At 52.2% G+C, this 26,137-nt stretch overlaps 9 protein-coding genes across 9 annotated transcripts; 6 read left to right on the top strand and 3 right to left on the bottom strand.

The window, feature by feature from the left end:
* Positions 1 to 383: 383 nt before the first annotated feature.
* On the bottom strand, positions 384 to 3,248 carry NdufS2 (ndufs2, NADH ubiquinone oxidoreductase 49 kd subunit). The gene is made up of 3 exons (XM_062942128.1): positions 1,988 to 3,248; positions 1,110 to 1,851; positions 384 to 1,050 (listed from the first exon to the last, which is right to left on the bottom strand). The coding sequence occupies exons 1-3, from the start codon at positions 2,669 to 2,671 to the stop codon at positions 1,034 to 1,036; spliced, it is 1,443 nt and encodes a 480-aa protein (XP_062805050.1). The 5' UTR covers positions 2,672 to 3,248; the 3' UTR covers positions 384 to 1,033.
* On the top strand, positions 2,994 to 4,890 carry RPC40 (DNA-directed RNA polymerase core subunit rpc40). The gene is made up of 3 exons (XM_062942127.1): positions 2,994 to 3,030; positions 3,324 to 3,550; positions 3,622 to 4,890. Exons 2-3 carry the CDS (start codon positions 3,506 to 3,508, stop codon positions 4,693 to 4,695), a joined length of 1,119 nt encoding a protein of 372 aa, XP_062805049.1. The 5' UTR covers positions 2,994 to 3,030; positions 3,324 to 3,505; the 3' UTR covers positions 4,696 to 4,890.
* A 331-nt stretch (positions 4,891 to 5,221) lies between these two features.
* Positions 5,222 to 6,523, bottom strand: uba3 (NEDD8 activating enzyme; the record flags this gene model as incomplete). Its single annotated transcript, XM_062942126.1, has 1 exon — positions 5,222 to 6,523. One exon carries the CDS (start codon positions 6,521 to 6,523, stop codon positions 5,222 to 5,224), a length of 1,302 nt encoding a protein of 433 aa, XP_062805048.1.
* Positions 6,448 to 10,222, top strand: TEL2 (telomere binding protein; the record flags this gene model as incomplete). The annotated part of the gene is made up of 3 exons (XM_062942125.1): positions 6,448 to 7,961; positions 8,017 to 8,451; positions 8,508 to 10,222. Exons 1-3 carry the CDS (start codon positions 7,097 to 7,099, stop codon positions 10,220 to 10,222), a joined length of 3,015 nt encoding a protein of 1,004 aa, XP_062805047.1. The 5' UTR covers positions 6,448 to 7,096.
* A 361-nt stretch (positions 10,223 to 10,583) lies between these two features.
* On the top strand, positions 10,584 to 11,229 carry COX17 (Cytochrome c oxidase copper chaperone). Its single transcript, XM_062942124.1, has 3 exons — positions 10,584 to 10,773; positions 10,832 to 10,899; positions 10,967 to 11,229. Exons 1-3 carry the CDS (start codon positions 10,740 to 10,742, stop codon positions 11,105 to 11,107), a joined length of 243 nt encoding a protein of 80 aa, XP_062805046.1. The 5' UTR covers positions 10,584 to 10,739; the 3' UTR covers positions 11,108 to 11,229.
* A 51-nt stretch (positions 11,230 to 11,280) lies between these two features.
* Positions 11,281 to 12,526, bottom strand: QC764_108575 (uncharacterized protein). The gene is made up of 2 exons (XM_062942123.1): positions 12,008 to 12,526; positions 11,281 to 11,955 (listed from the first exon to the last, which is right to left on the bottom strand). Exons 1-2 carry the CDS (start codon positions 12,118 to 12,120, stop codon positions 11,325 to 11,327), a joined length of 744 nt encoding a protein of 247 aa, XP_062805045.1. The 5' UTR covers positions 12,121 to 12,526; the 3' UTR covers positions 11,281 to 11,324.
* A 155-nt stretch (positions 12,527 to 12,681) lies between these two features.
* PXR1 (telomerase inhibitor) lies at positions 12,682 to 14,078 on the top strand (the record flags this gene model as incomplete). Its single annotated transcript, XM_062942122.1, has 3 exons — positions 12,682 to 12,838; positions 12,904 to 14,005; positions 14,058 to 14,078. The coding sequence occupies exons 1-3, from the start codon at positions 12,816 to 12,818 to the stop codon at positions 14,076 to 14,078; spliced, it is 1,146 nt and encodes a 381-aa protein (XP_062805044.1). The 5' UTR covers positions 12,682 to 12,815.
* A 1,188-nt stretch (positions 14,079 to 15,266) lies between these two features.
* On the top strand, positions 15,267 to 18,819 carry QC764_108560 (uncharacterized protein; the record flags this gene model as incomplete). Its single annotated transcript, XM_062942121.1, has 3 exons — positions 15,267 to 16,294; positions 16,347 to 16,473; positions 16,527 to 18,819. The coding sequence occupies 3 exons, from the start codon at positions 15,267 to 15,269 to the stop codon at positions 18,129 to 18,131; spliced, it is 2,760 nt and encodes a 919-aa protein (XP_062805043.1). The 3' UTR covers positions 18,132 to 18,819.
* Positions 18,820 to 22,232: 3,413 nt separating this feature from the next.
* Positions 22,233 to 24,795, top strand: QC764_108550 (uncharacterized protein). The gene is made up of 2 exons (XM_062942120.1): positions 22,233 to 23,603; positions 23,781 to 24,795. The coding sequence occupies exons 1-2, from the start codon at positions 23,189 to 23,191 to the stop codon at positions 24,056 to 24,058; spliced, it is 693 nt and encodes a 230-aa protein (XP_062805042.1). The 5' UTR covers positions 22,233 to 23,188; the 3' UTR covers positions 24,059 to 24,795.
* The last annotated feature ends 1,342 nt before the right edge of the window (positions 24,796 to 26,137 follow it).

Below are 26,137 nucleotides of genomic sequence, written 5' to 3'. Positions count from 1 at the left end.
TTTTTTTTTTTTTTTTTTAGTTTGGGAACAAGAGATTCATTGCATACAGTAACTAGGAGCATAAGTATCTATCGTAAGTACCTTACCAAACCCCCTTCCCAACCTAGTCCCCCATAATCCTAACCTATTACACCAGAAACCCCAGAACACGAAGGGCACCCCTTCTGGAAGCGGAACCAGCCCATCCACCGTTTCCACATCTCCCACCGTTTTATCCCTTCTCCATACGACACGGCAGGATACACCCATCAGCCCTCCCCTCCTCCAAGATCTCAATGCCCTTCCTCCTTGCAACTCATACCCCCCAATCAAATTACCACGCCTCAATCAGCTTTTTGGACGCCTCAAACAAAACAAACAGGCCTCATTACCAAAACATCAACGCCTCCAACATCCAATTCAACGCCTTTGAGTTATCTCACCAGGCCGATTGCGATTTATTTCACGCCTCGAATTATCTTTTCGAGGCACACAACCAACATCAACAGACCTCGAATTATTACAGACAGGCCTAGTCAACATATCAGCACGCCTCCCAACATGGGTTCGATGTCTATGAGATCCATTTGCAAGCCTTCTTCTCTCTCTCGAAACGCCTACAGCCGTCACCACAAGGCATCAGACCACCTACTTGAGCCGTCACTCCCCCCTTTAACAGGTGCCAATAACACCCAGCAGTGTAGCAGAGCCCCCTACAGTTCGTCATCATCACCAAAACCTCCCCAGCGCTGAGTTCATTTCATCACGACCATGGTATTTCTTTCTTTCGTTCTTTCTCGGCCTAAAAAAGAGAAAAAGGCGACTCGTTTACGACAACGACGACTGACTTCTCGAAACAGCAATATACACAAAACCCCCCCTCCCCTTTTCTCGTCTATCTATTCCCTTTTCAGCAACAAGAAGAAAAGACAAACATGCAAGTTCCCCATCTAACCCCTATTCAGCATCACCAAAGATCTACCACCCCAAAAACGGAACTGGTCAAATTTTGATGATGCAACAACACTGAATTTTTAACAACTCTACCAGCTATTTACCGATCAACCTCACCTGCACAATTCATTAGCACAATTCTCAGCAGAAGATGGGAAGAGGGGGAAATAACTCACCAAACACCAAATCCATTGTACCAATCACCGCCACAGCATCAGCCAGCAAATGCCCCTTGGAAATGTGATCAAACCCACCCAAGTGCGCAAACCCGGGTGCCCGAATGTGCACCCGGTAGGGCCTCTCGCTCCCGTCACTCACAACATAAACACCCATCTCACCCTTCGGCGCCTCAATCGCAGAGTAGGTATCCCCCGGCGGCACCGCATACCCCTTGGTGTACAGCAAAAAGTGGTGAATCAAGGCCTCCATGTTCTCCTTCATGGCGCTCCTGGGGGGAGGCGAGATCTTGTAATCCTCCACCCTCACAGGACCAGCAGGCATCTTGTTGAGGCACTGGTGGATGATTCTCAGCGACTGGCGGAACTCCTCCATGCGGCAGAGGTAGCGGTCATAGCAGTCGCCGTTGACACCGACAGGGACGTCGAACTCGACTTGGTCGTAGGCGTCGTAGGGCTGGGACTTGCGGATGTCAAAGGGGACGCCGGAGCCGCGGAGCATGACGCCCGTGAAGGAGAGGTTGATGGCCTCGGCGGCCGAGACGACGCCGACGCCCTTGAGACGGTTGATCCAGATGCGATTGTCCGTCAGCATTTCCTCAGTTTCATCGATGCGGTCGCCGAACTGCGTCGCCCATTGGTAGATGTCGTCGAGGAGACCCATGGGGATGTCTTGGTGGACACCGCCGGGGCGGACATAGGCAGCGTGGAGACGGGCGCCAGAGACGCGCTCATAGAATTCCTATGAGGAGGGGTTGTATATTAGCATTCTGGGAGTCAAGGAGTTATTGCGGTGGAATTTGAATCGAACAGCATTGTGTTTCACCATCTTCCCTCTCTAGTGATATGCCAGTGTCAACGTCAAGAAGTGAACTCACCATGAGCTTTTCTCTCTCCTCAAAACCCCACAAGAAAGGTGTAAGAGCGCCAACATCCATGGCGTGCGACAAGACGGACATCAAGTGGTTCAAGATACGGGTGATCTCGCCAAACAGGGTGCGGATGAACTTGGCGCGCTCGGGAATCTCGACGTTCAACAGCTTCTCAACAGCGAGCGAGAAGCACTGCTCGTTGGTCATCATGGAAACATAGTCGAGACGGTCGAAGTAAGGCAGGGCCTGGAGATATGTCTTGTACTCGCACAGCTTCTCGGTACCACGGTGCAAAAGACCAACGTGAGGATCGGCACGGACGATCTCCTCACCAGACAGCTCCAGAATCAAACGCAACACGCCGTGGGCGGCAGGATGCTGGGGACCAAAGTTGACTGTGTAGTGGCGGACCTTGCGGTCGTCGACTGAGTTCTCGGTGTCGAGAGGGACTTTTGAGGGGGCTTCCTCCCGGGCGCCGATGATGTGCTTGTAGGGGTCGGCGACGGCCTCGAAGTCGGGGTTGGTAGGGGTCAGGCGGGTGCCTTCCCAGGTGATCTCGCCAGCTCTTCGGAGGGCCGAGGCGGAGAAGGCGCGGGAAGCAGGGAAGGCCGGGGTGGTGAGGAAGGGCGACGATGGCCTTTGACAGAGGCGCTTGGCGCTGCGGCCGGCGAGCCTGTACAGCGACGCCATTTCTCTGAGGGGATTCGGGATGGGGGGGTATTGAAGTGGTATCGTCGGTTAGGGGGGCCGGATTGCGTACTCGCGCAGATGCGGCCTCTTCTCCGGCGTCAATGGCTAGCACTGAGGCGAGCTTGGGATATGGGTGGGGAGGCTCTTTCACAGTCGAAGCCGTCACTGGCATCAAAGCAAGTGGCACCAGCCCAAGCTTGCTGATTGGACGGGAGCTCGAGAGCCGGCAGGGTGTTAATCCGCGCAGGGGTCAATTGAGGGACGTCTCATTGGACAATTATGTCACTTTCAACCTCACCTCATCGAGAGCCTCACGACGTCACAGGTATTTATGGTACCCACGGTTGCATGACATGAAGGTATGAGGTGTTGATGATTTCAAGTTCATATCTGGTTGTTTATAGCCTCATTTCATGCTCACTTACATCTTCAAGTGAACTACCCTATGGACTGTGTGAGAAGCCAATGAGGGTTTAGAATTGGTCAGGCATAATAATGTCCTTGAATGTTGAGACCTGGGAAAGTACGGCTCGGGAAAAAAGCAAGTACGACGGAGTCGTACCTGTGTTTTCATATCGTTGATTTTCTCATTGCCAATATAGCAGAAAGAGCTTCTGATGTCAACATTGGGCCAGAATATTAATTCGAGAAGCACAGACCACTCCTATTACAAGCTTATCAGTGGGTCGGTCAAAGGCGGTCAAAAAGTCCCCGCCAAACTTTTGAGATTCCAAAAATTCTGCCGCGGCGAGCCGACCAGAGCTCAAGAAATTCCCAGCGGCTTTGCGACAGCCAGCAACACACACCCCACCACAACCATCCCAAACAGTCACAATGCCTCACAAACCGCCAACCCAGGAGGAGCTCGAGAAGCGCAAGGTCTGTTGCCTTCATCCATCTCTGCCTAGATCAAACACCTTCAAGACCCCAAACTGACCCTCACCAAACAGATCGTCGGCGTCAACCTCGAGACCGTAACCGATGTCTCTTCGACCGATTTCCCCGGCCACTACCCCGGCGAAGACCACGCCTGGGATATTGAGCGCTTCAAGCGCGGCTTCTCGGTCGAATTTCACCAAAACGACCCCCACGAAGCCTCCTTCTCCCTCATCGGCATCGACGCCTCCATCGCCAACGCCTTCCGCCGCATCATGATCGCCGACGTGCCCACCCTCGCCATCGAAAACGTCTTCGTCTGGAACAACACCTCGGTCATCCAAGATGAGGTTCTCGCCCACCGCCTGGGCCTCATCCCCTTCACCGGCGGCCGCGAAGGGCTCACCGACTTCCTTAAGTGGTATCGGAAGCCCGCCAACGGCGACCCGGCTGAATGCAAGGACTTCAACACCGTCGCGCTCGAGCTGAACGTCAAGTGCGAGCACAACGAGAACGCTGACCCGAACGAGACGGACCCCACCAAGTTGTATCATCATGCGCATGTGTATGCAAAGGATATTGTGTTCAAGCCTATTGGTCGCCAGGTGGATTATTTCTCGGGCGAGGACATCATTCGGCCGGTGAACCCAGATATCCTAATTGCCAAGCTTCGTCCTGGGCAGGAGATCAATGTTCAGATGCACATGCACAAGGGTGTGGGATCGGATCATGCCAAGTTCTCACCTGTTGCTACCGCTTCGTACCGTATCATGCCTACCATCACCATCACTCAACCTATCCTCGGCCGGGATGCCGAAAAGTTCCAGAGATGCTTCCCCAAGGGCGTCATCGGGCTTGAGAAGGTGACCGCAGAGGAGGCTGCCCAGAAGGGATCAGGGTATGAGGGCCACGAGGGAGAGCTGAAGGCTGTTGTGGTCGACCCAAAGAGCGACACCGTCAGTAGAGAGGCGCTTCGCCACGAGGAGTTCAAGGACAAGGTTAAACTTGGCAGGAGACGGGATCATTTCATCTATCTCGTGGAAAGCACCGGGCAGTGGAAGAGCGATGCGATTTTCCTGGAGTCAGTGTCGCATTTGAAGGCCAAGGCGAAGGCGCTGGAGGAGCAGCTTGTCAACATGGTCAGGTAGGCCTGTTGGTTGTTGTTGCGAAAGAGTGAAGATGGCACAGAAAAATAGATGGATAACCCCTTTTTTTTTTCTTGTCTACAAAGGAGGGATCACACGCAGGTGTCGAAAAGGGGAGGGGCGCGGTATCTTAGACTATTCAGACATTCATACTTGGGTGCAACGGCGTCAAGGAGGCGGGGTTTTACCAAAAAAGATTCTTGTTTGGGAGGGGGGGGGAGGGGCTTGGGTTGTTTTTTGGTTTTTTTCACTGTAGTTATTTTGATGTTTATAAAGCCAAGATTAGAGAATCGGTGTCAGAAGAAAAGAAGTGTCTAATTTGTCTACTTCTAGATTCTACTTTTGGGGTTCTGTTGTCCCATTGCAAAATGTGTATGTACCCAGGTCCTGCTTCTTCTCTCCTGACTTTGAAATGGTATCACCCGCCCCTTTCCTTTCCACCATGTTCACCATGTTTTAAGCCAAAAACTCCCCAACACCATGCAAAACCCAATGTGAAAAATGACCGCAGATAATCTCCGTCCCAGACTCAAGTAAACTTCAACCTAAACTTGAACGAAACCGTAGCAAAAGCAGGGTCCGTAACACCAATCTCCTGCCCATCCACCAACCCCAGCCCCTCCGCAAGCGTCTTTTCCAAGTTCGGCCTCGTCTGCTCCTCCAAACTAGGCGGGCTCTGCATATAAAGCGTCTTGCCCTCCGCCCTCACACTCGGCTTCTTCAGCTGAGCCTCCGGCCTCGCCGCAAACGAGTCCACCAGCTCCTGCAGCGTCCACTTTGGGTCAACCGCCAACTCCCTCGCCGACACACCACAAACAGGACAGTCGTCCTTTTTCTCGTGCTTGAACGTGTACGTGTATATGCTGTCGTTGCCCGAGTACATCATGTAGTTATTCTCCGGGTAGCCCAAATAAGGGGCGCAGTTGGTAGCGATTTTGAGGGCTTCGTTGCAGCAGGCCGCGGCGATGACCGAGTTTGTTGCCGCGATGGCCGGGATGATATTCTTTACCACGCCCTGGGTGAGGGAGTATGTCACGCCCGAGATGTTGAATTCCTTTGCGCGGAGGAGGGCTTTTTGGTAGAGCCAAGTGATGTGCTCGGGGTCGTCCTTGTCGAGCTGGGGGAAGGGTTTCTCTTTGTCCCAGGCGATGACGTGGGCCCATTCGATGCAGTGTTCTGGCTGACGGGGGATGCTCGCGAGGGTGCAGAGGGGGACGGCGGCGCGGGGGGCATGCATGTCGAGCTGGCATTCGAGGCAGGAGGTGATGGTTGGGAGGATGACGCGGGCTTGGCCTTTGAAGCCTTCGGTGCCGCCGTCGATGAGGGGTTTGTAGCTGTCTTCTACCGTCTCGTCGACCATGTTGACGAGGGTGGCGTTGATCCAGCGGCGGGCTTCGATGCTGTCGAGGCCGCAGACGACGATTTGGAATTGCATGTAGAAATCCTCGTCAAAGTCTTGGATTTTGCAGTTGTGTGGGGTGATTTTGACGCCTCTGACGCGCTTCTCGACGAAGGCGGCGGCGACTTCGGCTTTGAACTTGCCGACGTCTGACTGGCGGAAGAGGAACTGGCGGTTGAGGTTGGAGATGTCGATGGTGTCCATGTCGATGACGTGGATGTTTTTGAAGCCCGAGAGGGCAAGGTTCTTGAGGAGCTCGCAGCCTAGACCGCCGGCGCCGATAACGAGGATCTTCATCTTGTCCATGGCTTCTGCGCTCGTTTCACCGCTGAACATCTCGGGGGTGGTGAAGGGCCCTGGCCGGGTGCGTATTCTGTCGAGATACTTCCATCTTGCCGGTTCAGAGGAGGGGTGGACCGGCCCGGCAGACATGGTGATTGCGGTACTGTGAAGATGGAAAGGTCGGGAGGGCAGACGGCTGGTGATGTTGACTTTGGGTGGTGATGTTTGGTCTCAGGTGGGGTTGGAGGTTGGAGGGGAAGCTGGGGTTCGAGCTCCAATGCGCCGAAACTGCCTGGAGCTGTTCCCTGGGGCTTATCGATATGGCGTTTCCGCGTCCTTTTAGCGAGAGCGGCCCGCTATTTACTTCATTTGTACCATGCAAGTCGCTGTAAGCTCTTGTTTCAAGCCTCATTGCGAATGACCTGCCGACATGAATTTGGGTTTGAACCTCTTACTTTCGATTCTGAGCTTTAGCTGCTCTTTCAGACTCGGCATTACATCCTGCTACATCAACACACTGACAGTCTACTTGACTAGGTACCAACGAAAGCTCAGGAGGAGCTCAACTTCACAACCGGAAATTACCTAGGTCAAAGGTAGGCGGCCTAGTTGGTTGACTTTCAAAATAATTAAGAATTCTCATCTACTTGTATAGTCCATAGCTGACTTGTACTCTAGAAAATTGAATTCCAGTTTACGCTTTGCCTCTCTCATTCGCTCAACATGGATGACTTCTTGACACCAGTGAGCACCATTCGAATCACAGACATGAAAGAATCAGAAACACCACAAGGCCTCGCCAGCTCTCAACCCAAATCTTCAACACCAACATCAGGCAAACCCGTCCCTGCTTCACCAGAAGATGCTCTCCAACTCTTGAAACAACAACCTAGCTATGACGAGCTCATCGCCTCTCTACGATTTCTCTCCAAGCATCAGTCAGAAAATGATATTCCCAGCATCAAGCGTCCCAGTCCCATCAGTGCACAACTTGTCCAGGTATTGGTCTCGGAAATCGCCACAAACCACTGGATTCTACTCCAAGAAGATGCTGGAGACAGCAAGAATTCCGGGTTCAAACTCCTGCTTTATTGTCTTTCCAGTATCACAGCCATCAACGCGATTCTAGTCCGTCTGCGGGCTTTAATACAAGAATACAAAGCCGAAAATGAAGGGCCTGGGAAGCTCAAAAGACCAGACATTCATCTCAACCTTGAAACTCTCTTGGACCTGTTGGAGGGCTTGCTGAAAGGAGACGGGTGGATTCTCGAGGCTTGGCAGACTGCTAAAGCGTCATCTGGCCCTGATGCTGCCACTTCAGCGGTGCGAATGAGGCCAAGAGCACAAGAGATCCTGACCCTATTTGGTGGTGGCAGGATTGTCTCGCTTGCTGCTGAGGCTGAGAGTATCGTCAAGGCGAACAAGGCCGCGAAAGATGGGGACTATGAGACATGGGTGGCAGATGCACAGCAGTACACCGCATGGTTGGGGAGAAATATTGTTACCTGGCAGTTATCAAATGGGGCCACTGAGAGTCCAAAGTTCGGTTCGGATCTCTTTTCGAAGGGACTGAAGTTGGGTCATGGTGGTACGTGACTCGTGCTTGGTAACGAAGCATTCTATCATATACTAACTACAAGCAGAAATCTTGACCAAGCATGTCCTGGGAGAACTGGTGCTGAAGAAAGGAGCAGACCCGTCCAAGTTCGGCATGCTGCTGAGCAATCTGCCGCCTACAGAGCAACGGAAGGTGTTGTTTTCCATACTGAAGTTGTTCTCCTCAAAATATCTCGATCGACTCGGGCGCTGCGACTCTGAAGAAAGCAAGCCAATAGTATCTGCGGTTGCTGGCGCAATCAAATCGATCATCGGCGAAAGCACGAGTCTCAAGAATTACTTGGTGGAATGGCTCACCAGCTCATCAGGGGCCGGTCTTGGCGAAGGGGTGGGCATCAGGAGAACAATACTAGCCGTCGTCTCTCAAAACGGGGATGATATCGTTGCTGTACTGGAAAAGAGCTTGAGTCAGTTTGGAGATCAGCTCTACATCAAGCATTCACCAATGCTACAACAGGAAGGTCAGTACCAGCACAGTGGTCACAGCTGGGAGGCTGGTCGCTAACTCTACATGCAGCCCATGCCGAAGTTCTATTGCTGAGCGCCGGTTATGTACATCGATTGTCACCTATCAAGCTCACTTTGATGATGCGCACCAGTGTTTGGTTGAACACCATCTCCAACAGACTGACAGCACCTCACCAGAAAGCCCGTTTGTTGGGCATGTGGATTGGCGAGGCTCTCTCTAACCTGGTCGATAAGGGCGACAAGCGGCTCAACTTCAACACGGAAGGAGAGTTCGAGGAGATGGCCACATGGTACAAGGGGTTGACGCAGGTCTCGGATGAGATTGGGAGCATGGAACCTCTGTTTGAGTCGCCGCCGACAATTCGTCCAAAGAGAAAAACATCCCCATCAAACGCAGCAAAAACAGCACCAAGACCCCCTGGCCAGCATCCACAGGCCGGCTTCATCATCGAAGAGCTTAGCGATGAAGAAGGGCCGGAGGAGGATGACCTTGTGCCATACGCAAAGCCTGAGTCTGACGAAGAGGATTCGGATGATGACCCGACGTTGATCAGAAGGGACAAGCCAAAGGCCCCAGTGTACATCAGGGACTTGATACGGTACCTCCGTGACACAGAAAGCTACGACCTTCAGCGGTTAGCCCTTACAACAGCTCCAACACTCATCCGCCGAAAAGCCGAGTACGGAACAGAGGTCAAAGAGCACGCTGACGAGCTCGCCGGTCTCTTGATCGGCCTAAGCGACAAGTTCGAGATGGAAGACTTTGACGACCTCCGACTCCAGGGAATGATCGCTCTGGTCATCGCCCAGCCAAAGGTCATGGCCCCCTGGTTCGCCAAAACATTCTTTGATGGCGATTACTCCATCTCCCAACGAGCCTCTGTTCTGATCGTCTTGGGTTTAACCTCGAGAGAACTGGCTGGCTTCGAAACATCTAGTTACTCGGCCGCCTCCGCCTTCCCGTCCAAGACCCTACCCGAAAAAGTCGAGAAGCTTTACCTACCCCAATCCACCTCTATTTATCAACCCTCTTCGTCATCCACTCTTGAACCCCTCCCCCCAAACGCCCTAGATGGCATAGCCACTTCCATAACTGACGCCTTCCTAGCACCAATGGCCGCAGAAGCAGCCGACAATGCCACCGGTCCCAACGCCCTGAAGTTGTCCACTTTTACAGAGCGCTTGAACAACCCCGAGAAAGTCCGTTACATAACCAAAACCAAGCCCCGAATCCGAAGCATCCCCAACCTTACCGCCGGTGTGTTATCAACATACTTCTTTTCCACTCTTATCTCCCGCTTCCAAGCGGCTTTACACTCGTCCTCGTCACGAACAAGGGGGATATTATTCAACCCTTACCTTTTGTCGCTCTACCTCAAGACGTTGGCGTTGATTATCCACGCTTCTGGACCTAGTACGCTGTCGTTGCCGCAGATGACGGGGGAGTTTTGGAGGTTGTTGTTGAATACGAGTGTGAGGGCACAGGCGGTGGGGGATTTGCAGTTGACGGGGGCGGTGCTGTTTGGGTTTATGGCGTTGCTGGATGTGAATGAGGATCGGATGAGGGAGGTGTGCAGGGAGATGGGGAGGGAGGTGGTGGAGGCGCAGGATTGGGTTGGGGGGGTGTTTTCGGGTTTGAGGGGGGGTGATGAAGGGGGGGAGGAGGAGAGGGTGAGGATGTTGGCTGCGGGGGTGCTGGTTAGGTTGGGGGAGGCGGTGGAGAGGTGGAGGTTGGTTTTGGTGGGGGATATGATTGGGTTTTAGAGCGGTGATGCGGTGGGAGGATTGTTCTGGGGGGATGACATTGATCAGGTGAGTGTAGGAGGGTGAAACAGGTGGTTTGAAAGTGTGGATTGGGATTGTCGGGGAGTTTACTTGTGAAAGGGGGATGGTGGTGGTGCTAGTAAAGTGGGAGGGAATCTGTAACTATGGAGACCATAGCTGTTTACTGGGATATATACGTCTCGGTCAACTAGTGGAAATTGAAGTTAGCCGAGTGATGATGCTGTACCTCAGATGTTGACCCCAAGGGGTATCACGTGGCCCCTCCTCCACCCCTGCCCCCCAGCTCCCCACAAAAAAAGCTGAGAGATCTGACGCCATTCCGTCTTGGCATGCGTTTTCGCGGCGGCTCAGCGGCAATGCTTGGGGGAAAACCGTTCTAGAAATCGCCAATTGACAAATCAACTTGCTCATTCAGTTTACCGATAGCTCCCGACTTCTTTCACCTTTTTTCCTTTCCCCCAACTCAAACAAAGCACTTGTCAAGAAAAAAGCCAAAATGTCCTCCGCCCAAGCTACCGCCAGCTCAATCGGTATGTTCCCCGTCCCCTCTCGTTGTCTCATGGATGGCGTGATTAACACCCCTCATAGCCTCCAGCGCCCCGGTTGCGCCGGTGATCGCCCAGTCAGCTGCTGCTGCTGCTGCTGACAAGCCCAAGGTCCGTCACAGATTTACCTGTTGAACGATTGAGCTAGGGGGGGGGGATTAACAAAAAGAAATAATAGCCCTGCTGCGTGTGCAAAGATGAAAAGGCCAAGCGCGACGAGTGCATGCTCTTCTCCAAGGCTGCCGACCCACAAAAGGACTGCTTGTCGACCATTGATCAGTATAGGAGTTGTATGGCTGGGTTTGGGTTCAAGGTTTAGGAGCAGGAGGAAGGGAGAGGATGGGGAAGTGTATAATATGGTTACGATATGGGATTGAAATGGATGGACTGGGGGAATGAATAATACCAGGGCGTTTTAATTGAGGTTTAAAGATGGGGGATAGAGAAAGAGATTTTTATTGTGCCGATTTGGGTGTGTGGTCTTGGGAGTGGGTTGTGTGATGGGTGGGTATGAACAAAAGATGCATATGGATTGGCTAACTATACCGGTCTCTGCCTGGTCTCTGCCTTCCATTACCTCCTCCAACCTTGCATGCCCCTTCCTCACGAGTAACAAATGAAGACAGTCTGTTTGACAACTGGTTTGTCTTCCTCCCCTCAAAGTTCTTCAGGCGGGTTTCCATGCTGTCATCCAAACACCTGCGGAGGATCGACATACACCCAAACAGGCGGTCGACAGGTCTGCTGATTCCCCGCCCGACATCACTCTTCTGCATCCGCTGACGGATGGCTTCGGTGAGTCGGTAGATCACCCCAAAATCTCTCTTGAACGGCTGAAAATCGTCCATGAGTGCTTCCGTGCCATTGTCAAAGAGCCTTCTTATAGTCTCGCTGAACAGTTCCAGATTGTGCTCCGCGATTTGCATCTCGTCACCGAGTTGTTGCATGCCTTCTTTGTATTCGGCCATGCCACCGAGGAGGACTCCCATGCCATTGCTGAGATTTCTCATCTCGCTGTTGATTTGGCTGGTGTCAGGCAGGTGGGTGTTGGCTTGTTCGATTGTTGTGGTCAGACGGGTCAGCTGCTCGTTGAGATGCTCGGTTAGGCGGCGGTTCTTTTTGATGGCTTTCTTGAGGTATTTGGTGCGGCGCTTGAGTTTGGCGTCCCTGGAGTTGGTTGGTCTTGAGTGTACAGGTGGTAACAGAAGCGGCGACTTACCTCTTGGACAAGCCCTTGTCGATCTTGGTGGACTGGCGACGGCGGTTGCAGGACGGCCGGGGTTCTTTCACTCTGAGATTTCGAGTTCTTCTCTCCTTCGCCATTATCGCCATGAACTTTATACGATGACGGGTTGTGTGTGGTATGTTTGACTTGTCTGGGAAAAGTTGAAGAAATTTGAAAGACCTCCCCTGCCAGCAAAGCCAGGCCCTTTGGGTTTGGTGGCGCGCCCACTACCTGATTGGAGATTGTTGAGGGAATGTTTGGTAAGGTGTATCTCACAGCAGCCAAAGAAGCCTACCTAGCTACCTAGATAAAGGGTCTCATAGAGTTCTGTGTAAACCATCCAAAGTTCTAGCTACATGCCACATCGTGGACAAGCATGAGGAAGCCTATATCAAGAGAACAGGTATCAAGAGCGGACGATGATAGTCCACAAGCCATGATGACTCTCTCATAATATGGGCTAAATTCGAACTTGTATCGTAGGTAGTCATTTAAAACGAAGAAGTTGCCCGAGGAAGGCACGATGACATCGAGAACCGTGATGTTGCAACCCCTGACCGTTGAGGCAGGAACCCTGCAGACTGGTCCCACTCATCCAAGATGGCAGCCTTGGCATCCATCGGATCTGGGCGGTGTGGGGCGTCAGAATCATTTTGCACCAGTTCCCCGCCAAAAAAAAAGTTCCACACAAGCAACTCCAAGAAACACCAGGTACCTCGAAGACTTTGTGATCGTCAGCTTTTCATAACTCCCGTCCCCTCAATATCTCACGCTCGGCTGCGCCGGGCAACTTCTGGGCAAAATGGGTCTCGCCGGTGCAAAGAAGTAAGACGCGCTTTGTGTGTAGTTGAATCCTGGAACCAACAGAAACTGACAAAGCCCGCGAACAGCAAACGGAGACTCGGCAACGATCCCAATAACAACAGATGGATGCGCAACACCGAATCTTTTGGCCAGAAGATGCTGCGGTCGCAGGGGTGGGAGCCGGGCCAGTACCTCGGAGCCAAGGACGCGGCGCATGCCGAAAACTATGGAGCTGCCAGCGCATCGCATATCCAGGTCACCTTGAAGGACGACACCCTCGGTCTTGGAGCCAAACGAAACAATGGAGACGAGTGCACAGGACTTTTCGACTTCCAACACTTGCTCGGGAGACTCAACGGCAAGAGCGAGGAGGCGCTGGAGAGTGAGCTGAAGAAGCGCGAGGATCTGAAGATGAACTCATACCTTGAGCGGAGATTAGGGACGATTCGCTTCGTTAGGGGCGGTTGGTTGGTGGGAGATGTGTTGAAGGAGGAGCCACAAGAGGGTGCCGACAAGGGCGAGGTCAATGGTGCTCAGGAGAGTTCCGAGGAGTCCACAGAAGAGAGCGCCGAGACAGAAGCCTCGGAGCCTTCAGATCTCCCATCAAAAAAGCGCAAGGCCGACGAGGACACAGAAAAGGACGACGAGAAGGCGCGCAAGAAGGAGAAGAAGTCCAAGAAGAGGAAAACAGAATCTGATGTTGAAACAGACAGTGCCGGCTCGAAGGAGAAGAAGAAGGACAAAAAGTCGAAGAAGCGCAAGGTGGACTCGGCGGAAAGCAACACAGAGCCAACCAAGTCGGAGAAGTCGAGCAAGCGGGAGAAGCAGAAGAGCGAGTCTCCAGAAGAGGAGGTAGACACATCGGCTGAGAATGTTAAGAAAGCAAAGAAGGAGAAGACGAAGGAAAGGAAGGAGAAGAAAGAAAAGAAAGAGAAGAAGGACAAGAAAGACAAGAAAAAGAAGGACAAGCCAATGTCAGAATCAGGTTCAGAGGCTGGCGCAAGCAGTTCCAAGGAGAAGAAGCGCAAAAAAGAGGAGAGTGTCACCCCGGCAGTTGAAAGTGATGCGTCAACGCCAACTGGGAGCGGTTACTCGACGCCTGTGACTACGAATACCCGCTACCTGGCAAGGTCACGGTTTATTGCCCAGAAGAAGATGGCCTTTGCAGATAGTGCGGCGCTCAATCAGGTAAGCTACCGTTGGGATTCTATTGTTTCTTCTCAGTGCTGACATCCCCCAGATCTTCATGATCAAGTCCTAGGATCTGAATGACACAGCACGCGAAAGAATATCCATCCTCGACATACGGCAAACCGAAAGCAATGGCACCAAGTAGGAGGGGTTGTGGCATATATTAGTCAGGAGAAGGCTGACATTGGCATTTGGAACTAGCATCTGGCACCTCGTTCAGAGAGGGGCACATGTCCACGGTGAATGAGACGAGTCGTGGTGTCATGACTGTGTTGCAGAACAGGACGGTTGTACAAGTGGCTTTAAGCGAGCATTGCATTGCGCCAGGTTAGGAATGGAGTCAAGGGTGTTTATCAGGTTCCATTAGGTGTCCCAAGAATCAAGGTACTTTAATCAAAAGGGATGGGATGTCTGCCCCAAAATAGCCTGCCTGCCTTAGCCCGGGCTTGATCGTGCCTTCCCCCTCTGTCAGTGATCTAGTGAAATACAAAGCAGGAACGGCCCGTTGCCCGCTGCTGCACGGAGCAAGCAGCCAGCAGCCAGCCGAGATAGGATGAAATGATGCTTGTGTGAATCCCAACAGTGAAGGTGAATTGAGGGCCGATGCACCCATCATGCACTCCAAAGCCACGAGAGCAACACATATTAATCTACGAAAACCGACCAGCGCAACAGCCTTTTTCTTTGATTGAGTTCCAGTTCTACCATTGAGCGGCCAATTTGCGTGTTCTGAGCATTTCGTCTCTATTTTGGCGACCGACCGGGTTGCTCAGAGCCGCGAAAAACGGAAAAATTGCGCAAAAAGTGCAAAAAGTCTGGAGAGGGAAGCTGGCCGTGGAGCATCGCCGTCAACAAACAACACCAAAATTTCAACAGGAGGCCGATGTTTGCGACGACCGCACACCACAAAACCACGGCGTGACATCCACGGTTCTTTCTTGATCAATTGATCTCTCAGTCAAAGACCAACCAAGTTACCTTTTTCTGCACAACTGCGATTGACTTCCTCAAGCTCGTCAACTTGCTAACAGCCCGCACAGCACACGCACATTTCATATTTCACACCCATCTGCCTCAAAAGCGAACAATCGTCCAACTTGGATCAAGTTTTTGGGCAGGTTTTATTTTGTTTCCTTCCTGCAGCGATCTGCCCCGACCATGTTGATGCTTCGCATGCGACCTTGACATCACCACCCGCTCATCACATCCACCTTGAGCCGCATTGGCACCGGATACAGCATAGCCGCCGGCACTTGCCATGAATTCCCGAGACCCTCCAGCGAGGCAACCCTCGCTCTCCTATGCTAGAATTTTGAAAGGAGACACGATTAAGAATCGCAAAGTCCTCGCTTCAAAGTCTAAGCCAGCCACCAAGGATACCAAGGAGCCCCCAACGACCACCAAAGAAGGAGAAAAGGAGTGCCCTGAGGGTGCGATGCGTGCTCAAGACCAGCTTCAAAAACACAAACAAAACCACAAGCCAGGTCGAGACAGGAACACTGTACCAGGGCCCGGCCCGAACCGCCAGGTCAAGGATACCAAAGACAACTCCTCCGCTGAGTTTCCTCAGTTGAAAAAGCCGGCTCGCGAACCGCCACGGAATCCACCTCAGCCAAAACCTCAGTCACCCGAAAAACATAAAGCAAAAAGCGCCCCCACTGTCACCAGAACTCAAAGTTATGCCCAAGTCGCCTCTGGCAAGAAAGTCCAAGTTCTCACCAAGGCACCCAAAACCAGCACAACCAAGCCAGCAGACACGGAATATCCCTCGATTGCCCATGAGCCCACTGCAAAAATGCCCTCAAAATCTTCGCAGTCGAGCAACTGGAGAAACTCGAGCGACGCAAAGGCGAAAACACCCGGGTCTCAACCAGGTTCCAGGGAGAAAACCTTGCACCAGGGTTCCCTGAGCTCACAACCGCCGCCGCCAGCTTTGCCAGTGACAGACAAGACGACTCCCAAATCGAAATCTAGGCATAAGGGCCACCACAAGAGGAATTCGTCTTCAACTTCAGCAACGAAACCAGCGGATAGGAAACGCCACAACAGCGCTGGAGTCTGTGATTCACCCACTAAGAAGCCCAGCACCTCTGAATCAGACATGGTAATTGCTCGTCAGAGAGCCCGTCGCTTCTCGGCCCCCGACATACCTTCACCCATCAGAGAAGAGCCTGAGAATGTGACCAGCGAAGCGCCAGCGGTTGATGCCGCACAACTTGACTTTATCAAGCAAAGGGCAGAGCGCACTGCCACGGTGATTGCCGCTCACGATAAGGGAGAATATTCGTAAGTTGGTAGGTTTCTGTGAACAAGAACATGTTATCTAATGGTTTAATAGACTCTGGGATACTCAATATGAATGGGACGTATTAGTGGTATGTAAAGACAAGTCTTGGCAGGTACATCATGACATCTTGTCTCGAGAATCCGAGTTCATGAGAGAGCGCCTCCCTCCCAAAGATCCAGTAGGTATTCCAGATCCCCTCAACGTGATCTAGTGCCCTGACATATGTGCTAGGCTGGATACATTCGCTTTGAGCTTGACGGCCATGATGCCATGCAACTAGGCTACGCGCTGCAATTCATGTATCTCAAGAGCTACCCAGATGCCTACTACGACAGAAACGCTCCACTTTATGGCGAGCCGCTCCGATTCAACACCTTTCTCTACATCGCCGGTGCTTCCATCGAATACACCGCCATGATGGATTTCGCCGTGGCTCGTCTTAACGAGGCTACTGCAATCATCGGAGAATACCTTCCCATCCTCCAAGAGCGCTCTCCCAACAGTCTTCAAGAGCCCAACCCAGAGCTTTTCAACCTATACAACCCACTCGGATGGGCTCTTAGCATGATGTATGAGCAGGGCACAAATGTGTTGATGAGAAATCTACGGTTAGCCATGGCCAAACTCATCGATGTCTCGATGCTGTACCTCATCCTGGATCGCGGATTCAAGCAGGTTTTTAGCATGAGCTGGGTTGGATTCCTCTACCCGAACTTGGTAAATGATGCCATCTTCTTCGGAAGTGTCGGGGCGATGGAACCTCTGAAAGAAAGCGGCATGATCGCTGCTCAACAGCAAAGCCAGCATCTACAAGAAAGTCAGCACCAGCAACAGGGCCAGATCCCAATACAAGGCCAACACCAAGAGCAACACCAAGAGCAACACCAAGAGCAACACCAACCCGAAGCCCAACATACCGCCGAAACAGCAAGGAATACCAACGTATTATGGAAGGCAAGTTGGGATCAGTCACAAGCCAGACTCAAGGCTCAGCTTCCTCAGAAGCAGGAGAGTGTACAGCCGCCAGTCGAGACCCCGGCACCAATATCCCAACCCGCATCGGCACCGGCGAGCCGGCTGCCTAATGATGGTGTTTGGGGCAACGATATTTGGGAGCGGATAGACAGGACTCATGTCAATGGTATTGGGCCAGGAAGAAGGGGAAGGGATCGGGAATTCGGCGGAGCTAGGTGTGCCAGAGACGGCCGAATGGGAGGATCTAAGTACTTCTACCCACGAGGGTGTTCAAGAGCGCGCGCGGATAATGACTGGCGTTGCCCATGGAACCGGGACTGGAGGAAGAGGGACGAGCCGGAGGAATACCACCAGCCGGAGGAGGTGGAGGACGAAGATGGTAACCTGTGGATCATCGGGAACCCGGGGCCTACACCGGCTCCACAGAAGCAACCGGAGCAGCCGGAGCAAGTGAGCCAGCCCGACCAGCGAGAACAATCGGAAAAGCCGCACGAGGACCTGGAGGAAGAACGAAGGGAAAGACCTCACAGTGTTTCGGATGATTTGGTCAACCCCTGGGATGAGGACACCTGGCGGCCTGCCACGAAGGAGCAACGAAAGGCGGGAGGCTCGGAAGAGAGCGGCCCCGATGATGACGACGACGAACGTTCGACGATTACGGCTTTTACCCCGGTTACTTCCATGGCAGGAGACGACGTTATGAGCGGGTCGACGATGATTCCGGTGGTTTTTGAGGACGATGCGGACGAGGCGGGTGGTGAGGAAAGGACGGGTAATGACTTGGTGGTGACTGCGATTGCTTCCAAGGAGGGCGGGCAAGATGGGGGCGATCTCACGCCTACGCCCAGTGCGATTCACTAGGATTGAGTTGTCATCACGATGGTGATTCTTCTCCTTGCGCTTGTGGATTGGGCTAGCGATGGGAGAGGGGTCAGCGGATTGATTTGATGAGGGGAGGGTGGGTGGACAGCAACAAAAAATATTTTTATGGCTTGATTTTTTGTTTTTTTTCGAGCGGAAAACTTACTGTAACGAGTATATGGCGGCCCCATCAAGCAACACAACAAACATTTGCATCTTGCATCACAAAACGGAGTAGTAAGGGAAATTTGGGTTGGTATTTTTCTGGGCTTGTTATGTTTTGTTTTGTTTTTTTTTTCTTGTTTTTTTGTCTTTTTGCAACGGGGGGAGAAAAAAAAAAGAGATAATTCACGTGGGGGAGGGGGGGGACTAGGAAAAGGGGGAAGGGGAGGTCTTTTGGCAATGTTGAACGAAGAACAATGGGTGATGTATGTATTCTATTTGTATTTGAAATTTTCCTTTCTATTTCTTTTTGTGAGGGAGAGATAACAACATAACATGAGATAAACATATTGAAGCGAGCGAGCAAGCAGGCAAGCAAGCAAGCGAGGGAGTGTATATACCATTTAGTGAGCTAGTTTTGCTTCGTTGTTTTACATGAGGTGGTGTAGGCGGTGGATGAGATACCCCGTAATTGTCTTTGCCTTTGTTATGAATGGGCGGGGTTTGCGAATGTGAAGTGACGGTGCATGTGAAGTCGAATGTGAGGTGACGGTGCATGTGAAGTGATACAGATGGGGGTTTATTGCACGGAGGTCTGGTGGTATGTTTACGGGGTTTGATTGTTGACGTTATGTAGGAATTGGGCCATGTGGAACGGGAGCTGGTTCGAGTGGTATGCAAGGACAGGAGATTTTGACTTGAGCATGCTTTCTGTCTCATCAGCCCCCTTTTTTATGAGGACTGTTTTACTACCTTTTGCAGGCGGATGGAGTGACTGCTCTTGTGCAGATAGAAACAGCTGATGGTGAATATCAACGATGTCAATCGTTGTGTTGTTATCAAGCCCCACCGGTAGGGGAAATAGATAAATAGGGACAAACCACGAGTAGAGAGACCCATCTATCTGGATGGTTTGTGGTGTTGGTTGGGGGGATTGCCGACAGGGAGTGATCACATGAGCCCGGCCCTGGGTTGGAAGGCCTCTTGGAAATGGACTTGCTTTTGTTTAGTCTACCGGGGAAGGTTGTAGATGTGGACAAACCCGTTGTATCCCCGTCGGAAACCCCCCTTTTGGGTCGCTGGTGGGGGTGGTGCTTGGGTGATGGGTGAGAGGGGGCACAAGACAAGACATGAAGGCGAGAATGACAAGGCAGCGAGGGGCGGGATTGAGCAGTGCAGTTACCCGTTGTTGTGATACCTTGATAAACAGAATGTATGAATAGAAAGGGAGGCTTGGGTCTAAAAATGGAGGAAGAACGAATATCTACAGACACGAAGGAGAGATGCAGTGAGAGAGGTGAGAGATGAGGGGCTCGTCACACAGACTTGCCTTTCTCCCCCATCTTTCCCAACCCACCTTGACAAGAAACAAAAGTAAGTGTGTGGGTGTGTTTGTGTGTGTGTGTTTTTTTGGGGTTGTGGCTCGGCTTCCACCCTCCACATGTCCGTCTTAACACCACCAAGGTTTGTCCACTGTGTTGTTGAAAGGCCAAAGAGCATGCATGGACTCTGGTCGCGCACACTCTTCAACGGGGACGAACAGACCTGTCATTTTGATTGCGGAAACCGGTTTGCTCTCTCTCGCTCTACGGGCAACTTTTGGGTCCCCAAAGCAGGAGAATATTTCCCCATTGATCAAATCCAGTAGAAAACTCCCTTGGAGCTAAAACCCCTTTTCCTGGAGGTTAGCTACCTCCCCTGCGACCCATGTTCCCAGATTCATGGGAGTTGTCAAAGTCAAATTGTCTGTTCTCTGGGGAGTCGAACCCCCTCCCCCAGACGTCTGTGGGAGATTTAAAGTTTCAACGGTGTGTTACCAGGTGATCCGTAAAGATTGGGTGAAGTAGGTAGGTAGGTAGGGATGGAGGAAAGAGCCAGCAGATTGTCATACTTGAGTTGACTTTTGGCTCCTCATCATGATGGATGGGATAGGTAACCCGGAAAGAGGAGAGGAGTAAGTATATTGCATGCGCCCACTTCTCGGAATGGCCGACAAATGCGGGGAATTTGCAGATGGTAATAAGATGGGATGGGACCAGAAAAAAGTTAGGTAGTTGAGAATACGATGCTGGGTTCCGATAGGACAGGCCTGGAACACCGTATAGAAGTGCCAGTTCGATGACCCTTTGAAAGAGAAAGTTGTAGCTACACACGAGGTTCAGCTTCATGTTCGTGAAACGGAACTCGGCGAAGTTTGAAGCCTTCAAGTGAAAAACAATGACGTCCGCGTGGCTCGTTGAACTCGAGAGGCATATATTACCCCCGCTGCCTTCCAAGTTGTGTCTCACACACCTGCTGGTGTTTGTGCTTCCCCAGTGTATGCCTTATGGTGCTATGGGACATATGTCACACTGTTGTCTGATGGTGTGGCTTGCTGAGAATATGAAACCTCCTTACGCACATGGCGAATGAGCAATCTGGCGTTTGACACCCTACGACATTTCAAAATGCCCGATCGACTGCCATCATCATGGTGTACGCCACCTTCTCAGTGGTCAGTTTGGGCGGTGTTATCTCCGGACCACTTTGGCGAGATGGGAGGTGATGACATTTGCCACGTCGCTCATTGAGGGGCTCAATGAGAATGGGGGAATGGTGGTGTTCGGCCCATTAAGCTTCTTGTCAATCCAATCTCGAGCAAAGTACTGTACAGCACTCAAGACTGACAGAACGGTTGGAAGCGAGAGGTGATGGAGCAGGGGGTAGTATGCAAGTGTAAAAGGATTCGCCAATCTACAACTCAACCGTCATGCAGGCAGGCTGGAAAACTGGAGTCAACCAGATCCCTTCAGGTGCGGAAAGACGGCTTCATTGGCATTGCTCTCTCCCGGAGGGTTGCTTTGGAGTTGCTGGGCTGGCTTGGGTTGCTGCAGTATGCTTTATCTCCCCGGCACCGAATTGGCTAGGTGTGCTAGACTGGGGACTAACAAGGAGCCAAGTCAGAGGATAGTTGGCGCGACTACTGCGGGCATGGTCACCTGGAATTGGTGGATGGGATCCTGTCATGTAGCTGAGACGTGGTGGTTGTGGTGGTGCAGGGAAGGCCCCCACAAGATAGACAGGAAAGCTCTGTTGATCTCATAGATGGTGTCGTGGTCTCCAAGACAAAAGGTTTCAGACCCTTCCTGAGAGTGATCGGGTGGGGGGAAAGCAGCCGGAGCAACTGTCCGTCAATCGATTGATTGCTCCTTTTCCCTACACAGCTGTCTTCGCATGACATTTTGAGAGTCCAGAAGGCGGCTTACGAATATGATGCATTTGGTGGTTGCATCAGTTTGCAGCCCGGCACCATTGCAGCTGTTGACCGGTGAAAAGAGGGGAAGCGGTTGTGCCTGACGGTCCGTTGATTGGGGGAGAGGGAAGAAGGGGTCCTGCGTCGCCCTTTTCATATGCCAATATTGGATCTCGCTGCAGTCATTGTTGATTAGGGGCAGATCTCATCAGCAAACAAGACAGTTCTGTGGCAAAAGTGATGTGCATCTCGTGAGAGGCAATGGCAAGGACGAGGGATGTATGGATGGTCGGACGGTAAATTCCAGTCCAGGCCGTTTTATAGTAGACTACAACATGCCTAATTTGGCTAAGCTCAAAGCCACATGCTCGCCCGCCGCAGTGATGCATCTCTTCGCCAAGAGGGTATCTTTGTTTTCACGGTTTCTGTGGAAGGCTGCCAAAGATGCGACATCATGCAATGCGCATCCTTCAATCCCATCGTGCTGACCGTTTTCAGCGCCCAAGAGGCAGCACATGTCTTGTGCTGGGGGATGTCAGGGAGTTGCGAGAGAGACTGGCAGTTGTTCGACTACCCCGCATATCGTTCGATTGGGTGAAGTTTAATGTGGGGCCGTGACGTCGAAAGCTGGGATCTTGGCTTCACTTTAGACTGCTAGTCCCGGGGTCGTTCCCCTGGAGGATGGGGACGCTAACCCCCAGGCCGGCAGCCTTTCTGCAGACGGCATTGGTCATAGCAGCAGTGTTTGGTCCACTCGTTGGAGTGGTAGCCAATCACATTGCCCAATGTGTGATGGACACGCTGATAGCGGCGTCTGTGCTGGCCGAACCAGTGATCGACGCCGCTTCCCATAGTAGTTAGTACCACCACCGCCGCTTGTCGGTGGTGATGGAACTGGCAAAGTCAAGAGGGCAAGAGCCAGAGGACAGAACGACCCCCTTCTTTTCCTTCCTCTTCACACCTCAAATTGATCCGCAGCTGCTTGAACTTTCCATCTCACTCTCAAACACCACTTTCCCCAACACATTCCCCGCGATCGTCCGCTGTCGGTGCCAATCGAGTCAGACCCCCCCCCCAATTCTGCAGCGTCTGAGGAAGCACCCCGCCCGCAGCCTGGCCCCGTTCGACAACCAGATAGGCAGAGACGGACCGCTGCTGCCATTGTAGACAAAGGAAAGGAAAGGACCGCAATATCGCAACGGCCTTGTACCTGTCGTCTTTCCCACCCACCCAAAACGTGACCGTGCTTCTCCCATCGAACGAGGCCTGCCGATCATCCCGCCCATTACCTGAACACCTGGCTGTCCGTCAACAAAGAAAAGTCGACAGCGCGCGAGCCATTCAGACCCGAGTGCCCTGGCGTTGCACCACCCCTCGTCATTCTCGTCATCCCACCCCCCACAACAGTTTGCCATTTAAGCGTTTCACCTCCACTACATCGAAGGCGCCGGTGTGCACAGGACTCGAACCATTGCAATCTACAAAACATACGAGTCGGCACACGCTGCTACACTTCCACCCTACTACCGATTTCCCCGAAGCCACTCCCGCCCTCCTGACAGGCCATCCTTGCCGTCTCACACGAGGACGTTAAACGCACACTTTCGTCCCTTTCGATATAAGTCCTGGCGTCCTCTGGCTCTTGAAGCCCCCCTCCTTCATCATGTCTTCAGACAACTCATCCTCCAACAACTCCAACAACGATATGGCACGACAACAGAGACGCGGGTCTGTGACCTCCAACACTCTCACCAGCCTCTTCCGGAGCAATTCCATCTCGCAACCCTCAGTCACGGGCTTCCCCACCCCCTTGGCCACGTCCATGCTGGACAACCAGCGCCGAAGAGTCTCTGTTGCCACCTTTGGTCTTCCAGGAACCTCTCCCACAAACACCTCTGCTGCCTTTATGCGCCGTGCCAGCATCTCCACCAATTCCGATTCCATCAACGAGAGTGCCATCGAGGACGGAGATGACATGTCCCACACCGCCCCTACCACTCCCTTCTCTCGCCGGATGAGCCTGGGTGCCGCTCAAGCCATGCGTGGCATGCGTGGAGGTAACAGTCCTGGTGCAAATGGTATGCCTTCCCAACCGGCCCGACGAGGCAGTACTGCCCGCAGTAATCCATCCACACCCCCTCTTGCCTCGGCAGGTGTTGGGAATTACACATGGGGCAGAACAGTCCCTCCTCAGGCAAGCACCACAAACCAAGCTCGAACAGGTTCTGACTTGTGCTCTCCTACCGCTCGATCAGACCAAGGCTTCAACTGGTCCGATCAGCTTAGATCCCGTGCCGAAAGCACCGTCGCCCAAGGTGCCCGGCCCTCATTCTCCTTTGCCTCTGGCCTCAGTGCCTCTCCTCCTCGTGGTGGACCTCCCGCCGTCTCGGCTTCGTCAATCAACCCTCGTCACGACCGAGCCAGATCGGTGTCTGATATGCCAGCGCCGCCTGCTCAGCCGAGGCCCCGTGCCCCGCAGAAGCCGGATCACTTCCAAGAGCGCATCTTGAAGGGTGACTTTTACATGGACTGAACTCCATAACAAGACACCGAGAGAGAAATGTGTGTAAAATTTTTGAGCTCAAAAGGCTTTTACCCTACGCATGCATCCACCCACGTCATTTGGTTTGAGACAGGCTTTTCCAATTTATGGGTCCGGCTAGATTGGGTTGGACGGGCTTTGCCTACATGATACATGGCTTTATTTGGCTTGGGAACGGAGTTCGGGTCGGCCTGTCAATATTTTTTGTCTGGAGTTCGTCAAGGTGTTCGGGGTCAACTTTCAGCTGGACTGGGACTCTGTGAATGAGTCCAATTCTTTCCCCCAAAAGGCCGGGTCAAAAAGGCAAAACAAGCAGCTACAGTGGGGTAGTTACCTTCTACTACATTGGGAGAGGTTACGAGGTTGGGGTGTCGGTTGTTTTTATGTTGTGAAATGACTAGCGAGCGAGCGAACAACGTGGGAGATGGATGGAATGAGAAAGAGCAGCAGCAGATCATGGAATCAGACTGCAATATTTTTTGACATGGGGGTTTTTATGGGTTGTTTTTTCATGTCAGGACACCAGAGTGTATGAATAGGGTTCCGGGTTTTTATCACATGGCTGAAACTGAACTGGATTGCCCTGGTATGGGAATAGGGCAGACAGATGGGCTTATGGGAAGGACATGGAAACAGATCCGACATGGAACAAGTATCATTATTTTAGGTTGACTAGCATGCCTTCTCCTCATAGTTACAAATGTGAGGAAATGATATTTCAACCGGGTGATGGCGATTTGATGCTTTGCTTTGATGAGGTGTTGTTTGTTGGGTGGGAAGGTGTTGGCGAGCAACACGCCGAAGTTGTTCCATCTAGGATAGGAAGGAAAATGGAGATAAAGGTGAAGACGGGTTAAACTAGCCAACCCGTTCACTTGGCGCTTGAAGGTGGGGGACTGGTGGTGAGGGAACAAAGAAGAGATGGGATGGGCTGGAGCTGTTGGGTCAAAGAATTGGGGAGGAGGGTTGGGGAGGAGGGTTGAGGACCTTGATAGCTTGTCTTATCTGAAGGTCACCGCAATGACTTTCTTGCTTGACTACCTATGAAATATTTCGATTGGGGGCGGGAGAAGAAAGCTAGGAAGTTTTCTTGAATGGAGAGAGGTCAAAGAAAGGATGCTAGAGCCTGGCTAGAAAGTCAGACATGGGGCAGGAGGGAGCCACGCAGCATGTAGATTCTGGCTGCATTTTCGGTCTTTTTTCTTTGATGACTTACCTGGGGGTTATAGGTTAGGTTAGGTAGGTAGGTGTTTTATGATCGACTCATCAGTAGGTAGGGCTTGGAGGGTTTTTGCTTCTAGCTCTGGTTTGAGACTCCAAGACCTAACTCTCACAGAACAGAGAGCACGTATATAAGTAGGTACGGGAAGGGAAGAGAAGGGAAGGGAAGAAATGCACCCCCGCCGGCCCCGGAGCTCAAAACCCGCAACCCGAGCCACGAGCCATTGGACTCCCGCTCCTTCCATCAACGAAATCCTTGTCGTACCATTCCCATGGGAATTTTTGGGTCCCTTTGGTGGAATTGTGCCGTTTTATTGGCCCTCTTTTCATTCAAAGAATTTGCTGCAGGAAGCTTCGGGGTTGAGAAACTTGAGCCGAAGCTCGGTATGTTACAAAGGAGAAATAGGAGGAACGGAACGGGCCCCGTTTGGTAGGTGGCTCGTTACTGATGGTGAAAGATGAGGAAGTTGGGGCGCGCGGGTTGGTTCGCTTCTGGAAGGGTCGGTGAGATTGATTGAAGTCTGGGTTGGGATAGGGATTGGACAAACAAAAGGATGGGAGGGGGGTATAGTGGGTGCAGAAGTGGTGTTTATTTGGAAGATTTGGTGCCGTGGGGTGCAGTTATGTTGAGGATAAACAGTTGCTCTGTAAAGCCGGAGAATATAGTTGGTAGATCCAAAACGATGGCTGGTAGGCCGTTAGGATATCTTGAAAGGCCAAAGTTCCATCTTTCGGCATTCTCGGCTGACTCTCGTGCTGTTTCACAGACTTCATCCTCTATCTATGAAGTAGGTAGTAAGTAGGCAGCTATTCGAAAGTCGTGATAGTATCTAATGATGTACACATTCT

The sequence above is a fragment of the Podospora pseudoanserina genome, chromosome 1 (genome assembly GCF_035222485.1).
Source record: "Podospora pseudoanserina strain CBS 124.78 chromosome 1, whole genome shotgun sequence".
Classification (NCBI taxonomy): domain Eukaryota; kingdom Fungi; phylum Ascomycota; class Sordariomycetes; order Sordariales; family Podosporaceae; genus Podospora; species Podospora pseudoanserina.
The sequence above is the reverse complement of the archived record's forward strand: the minus strand, read 5'-3'. Positions and strand labels throughout refer to the sequence as shown.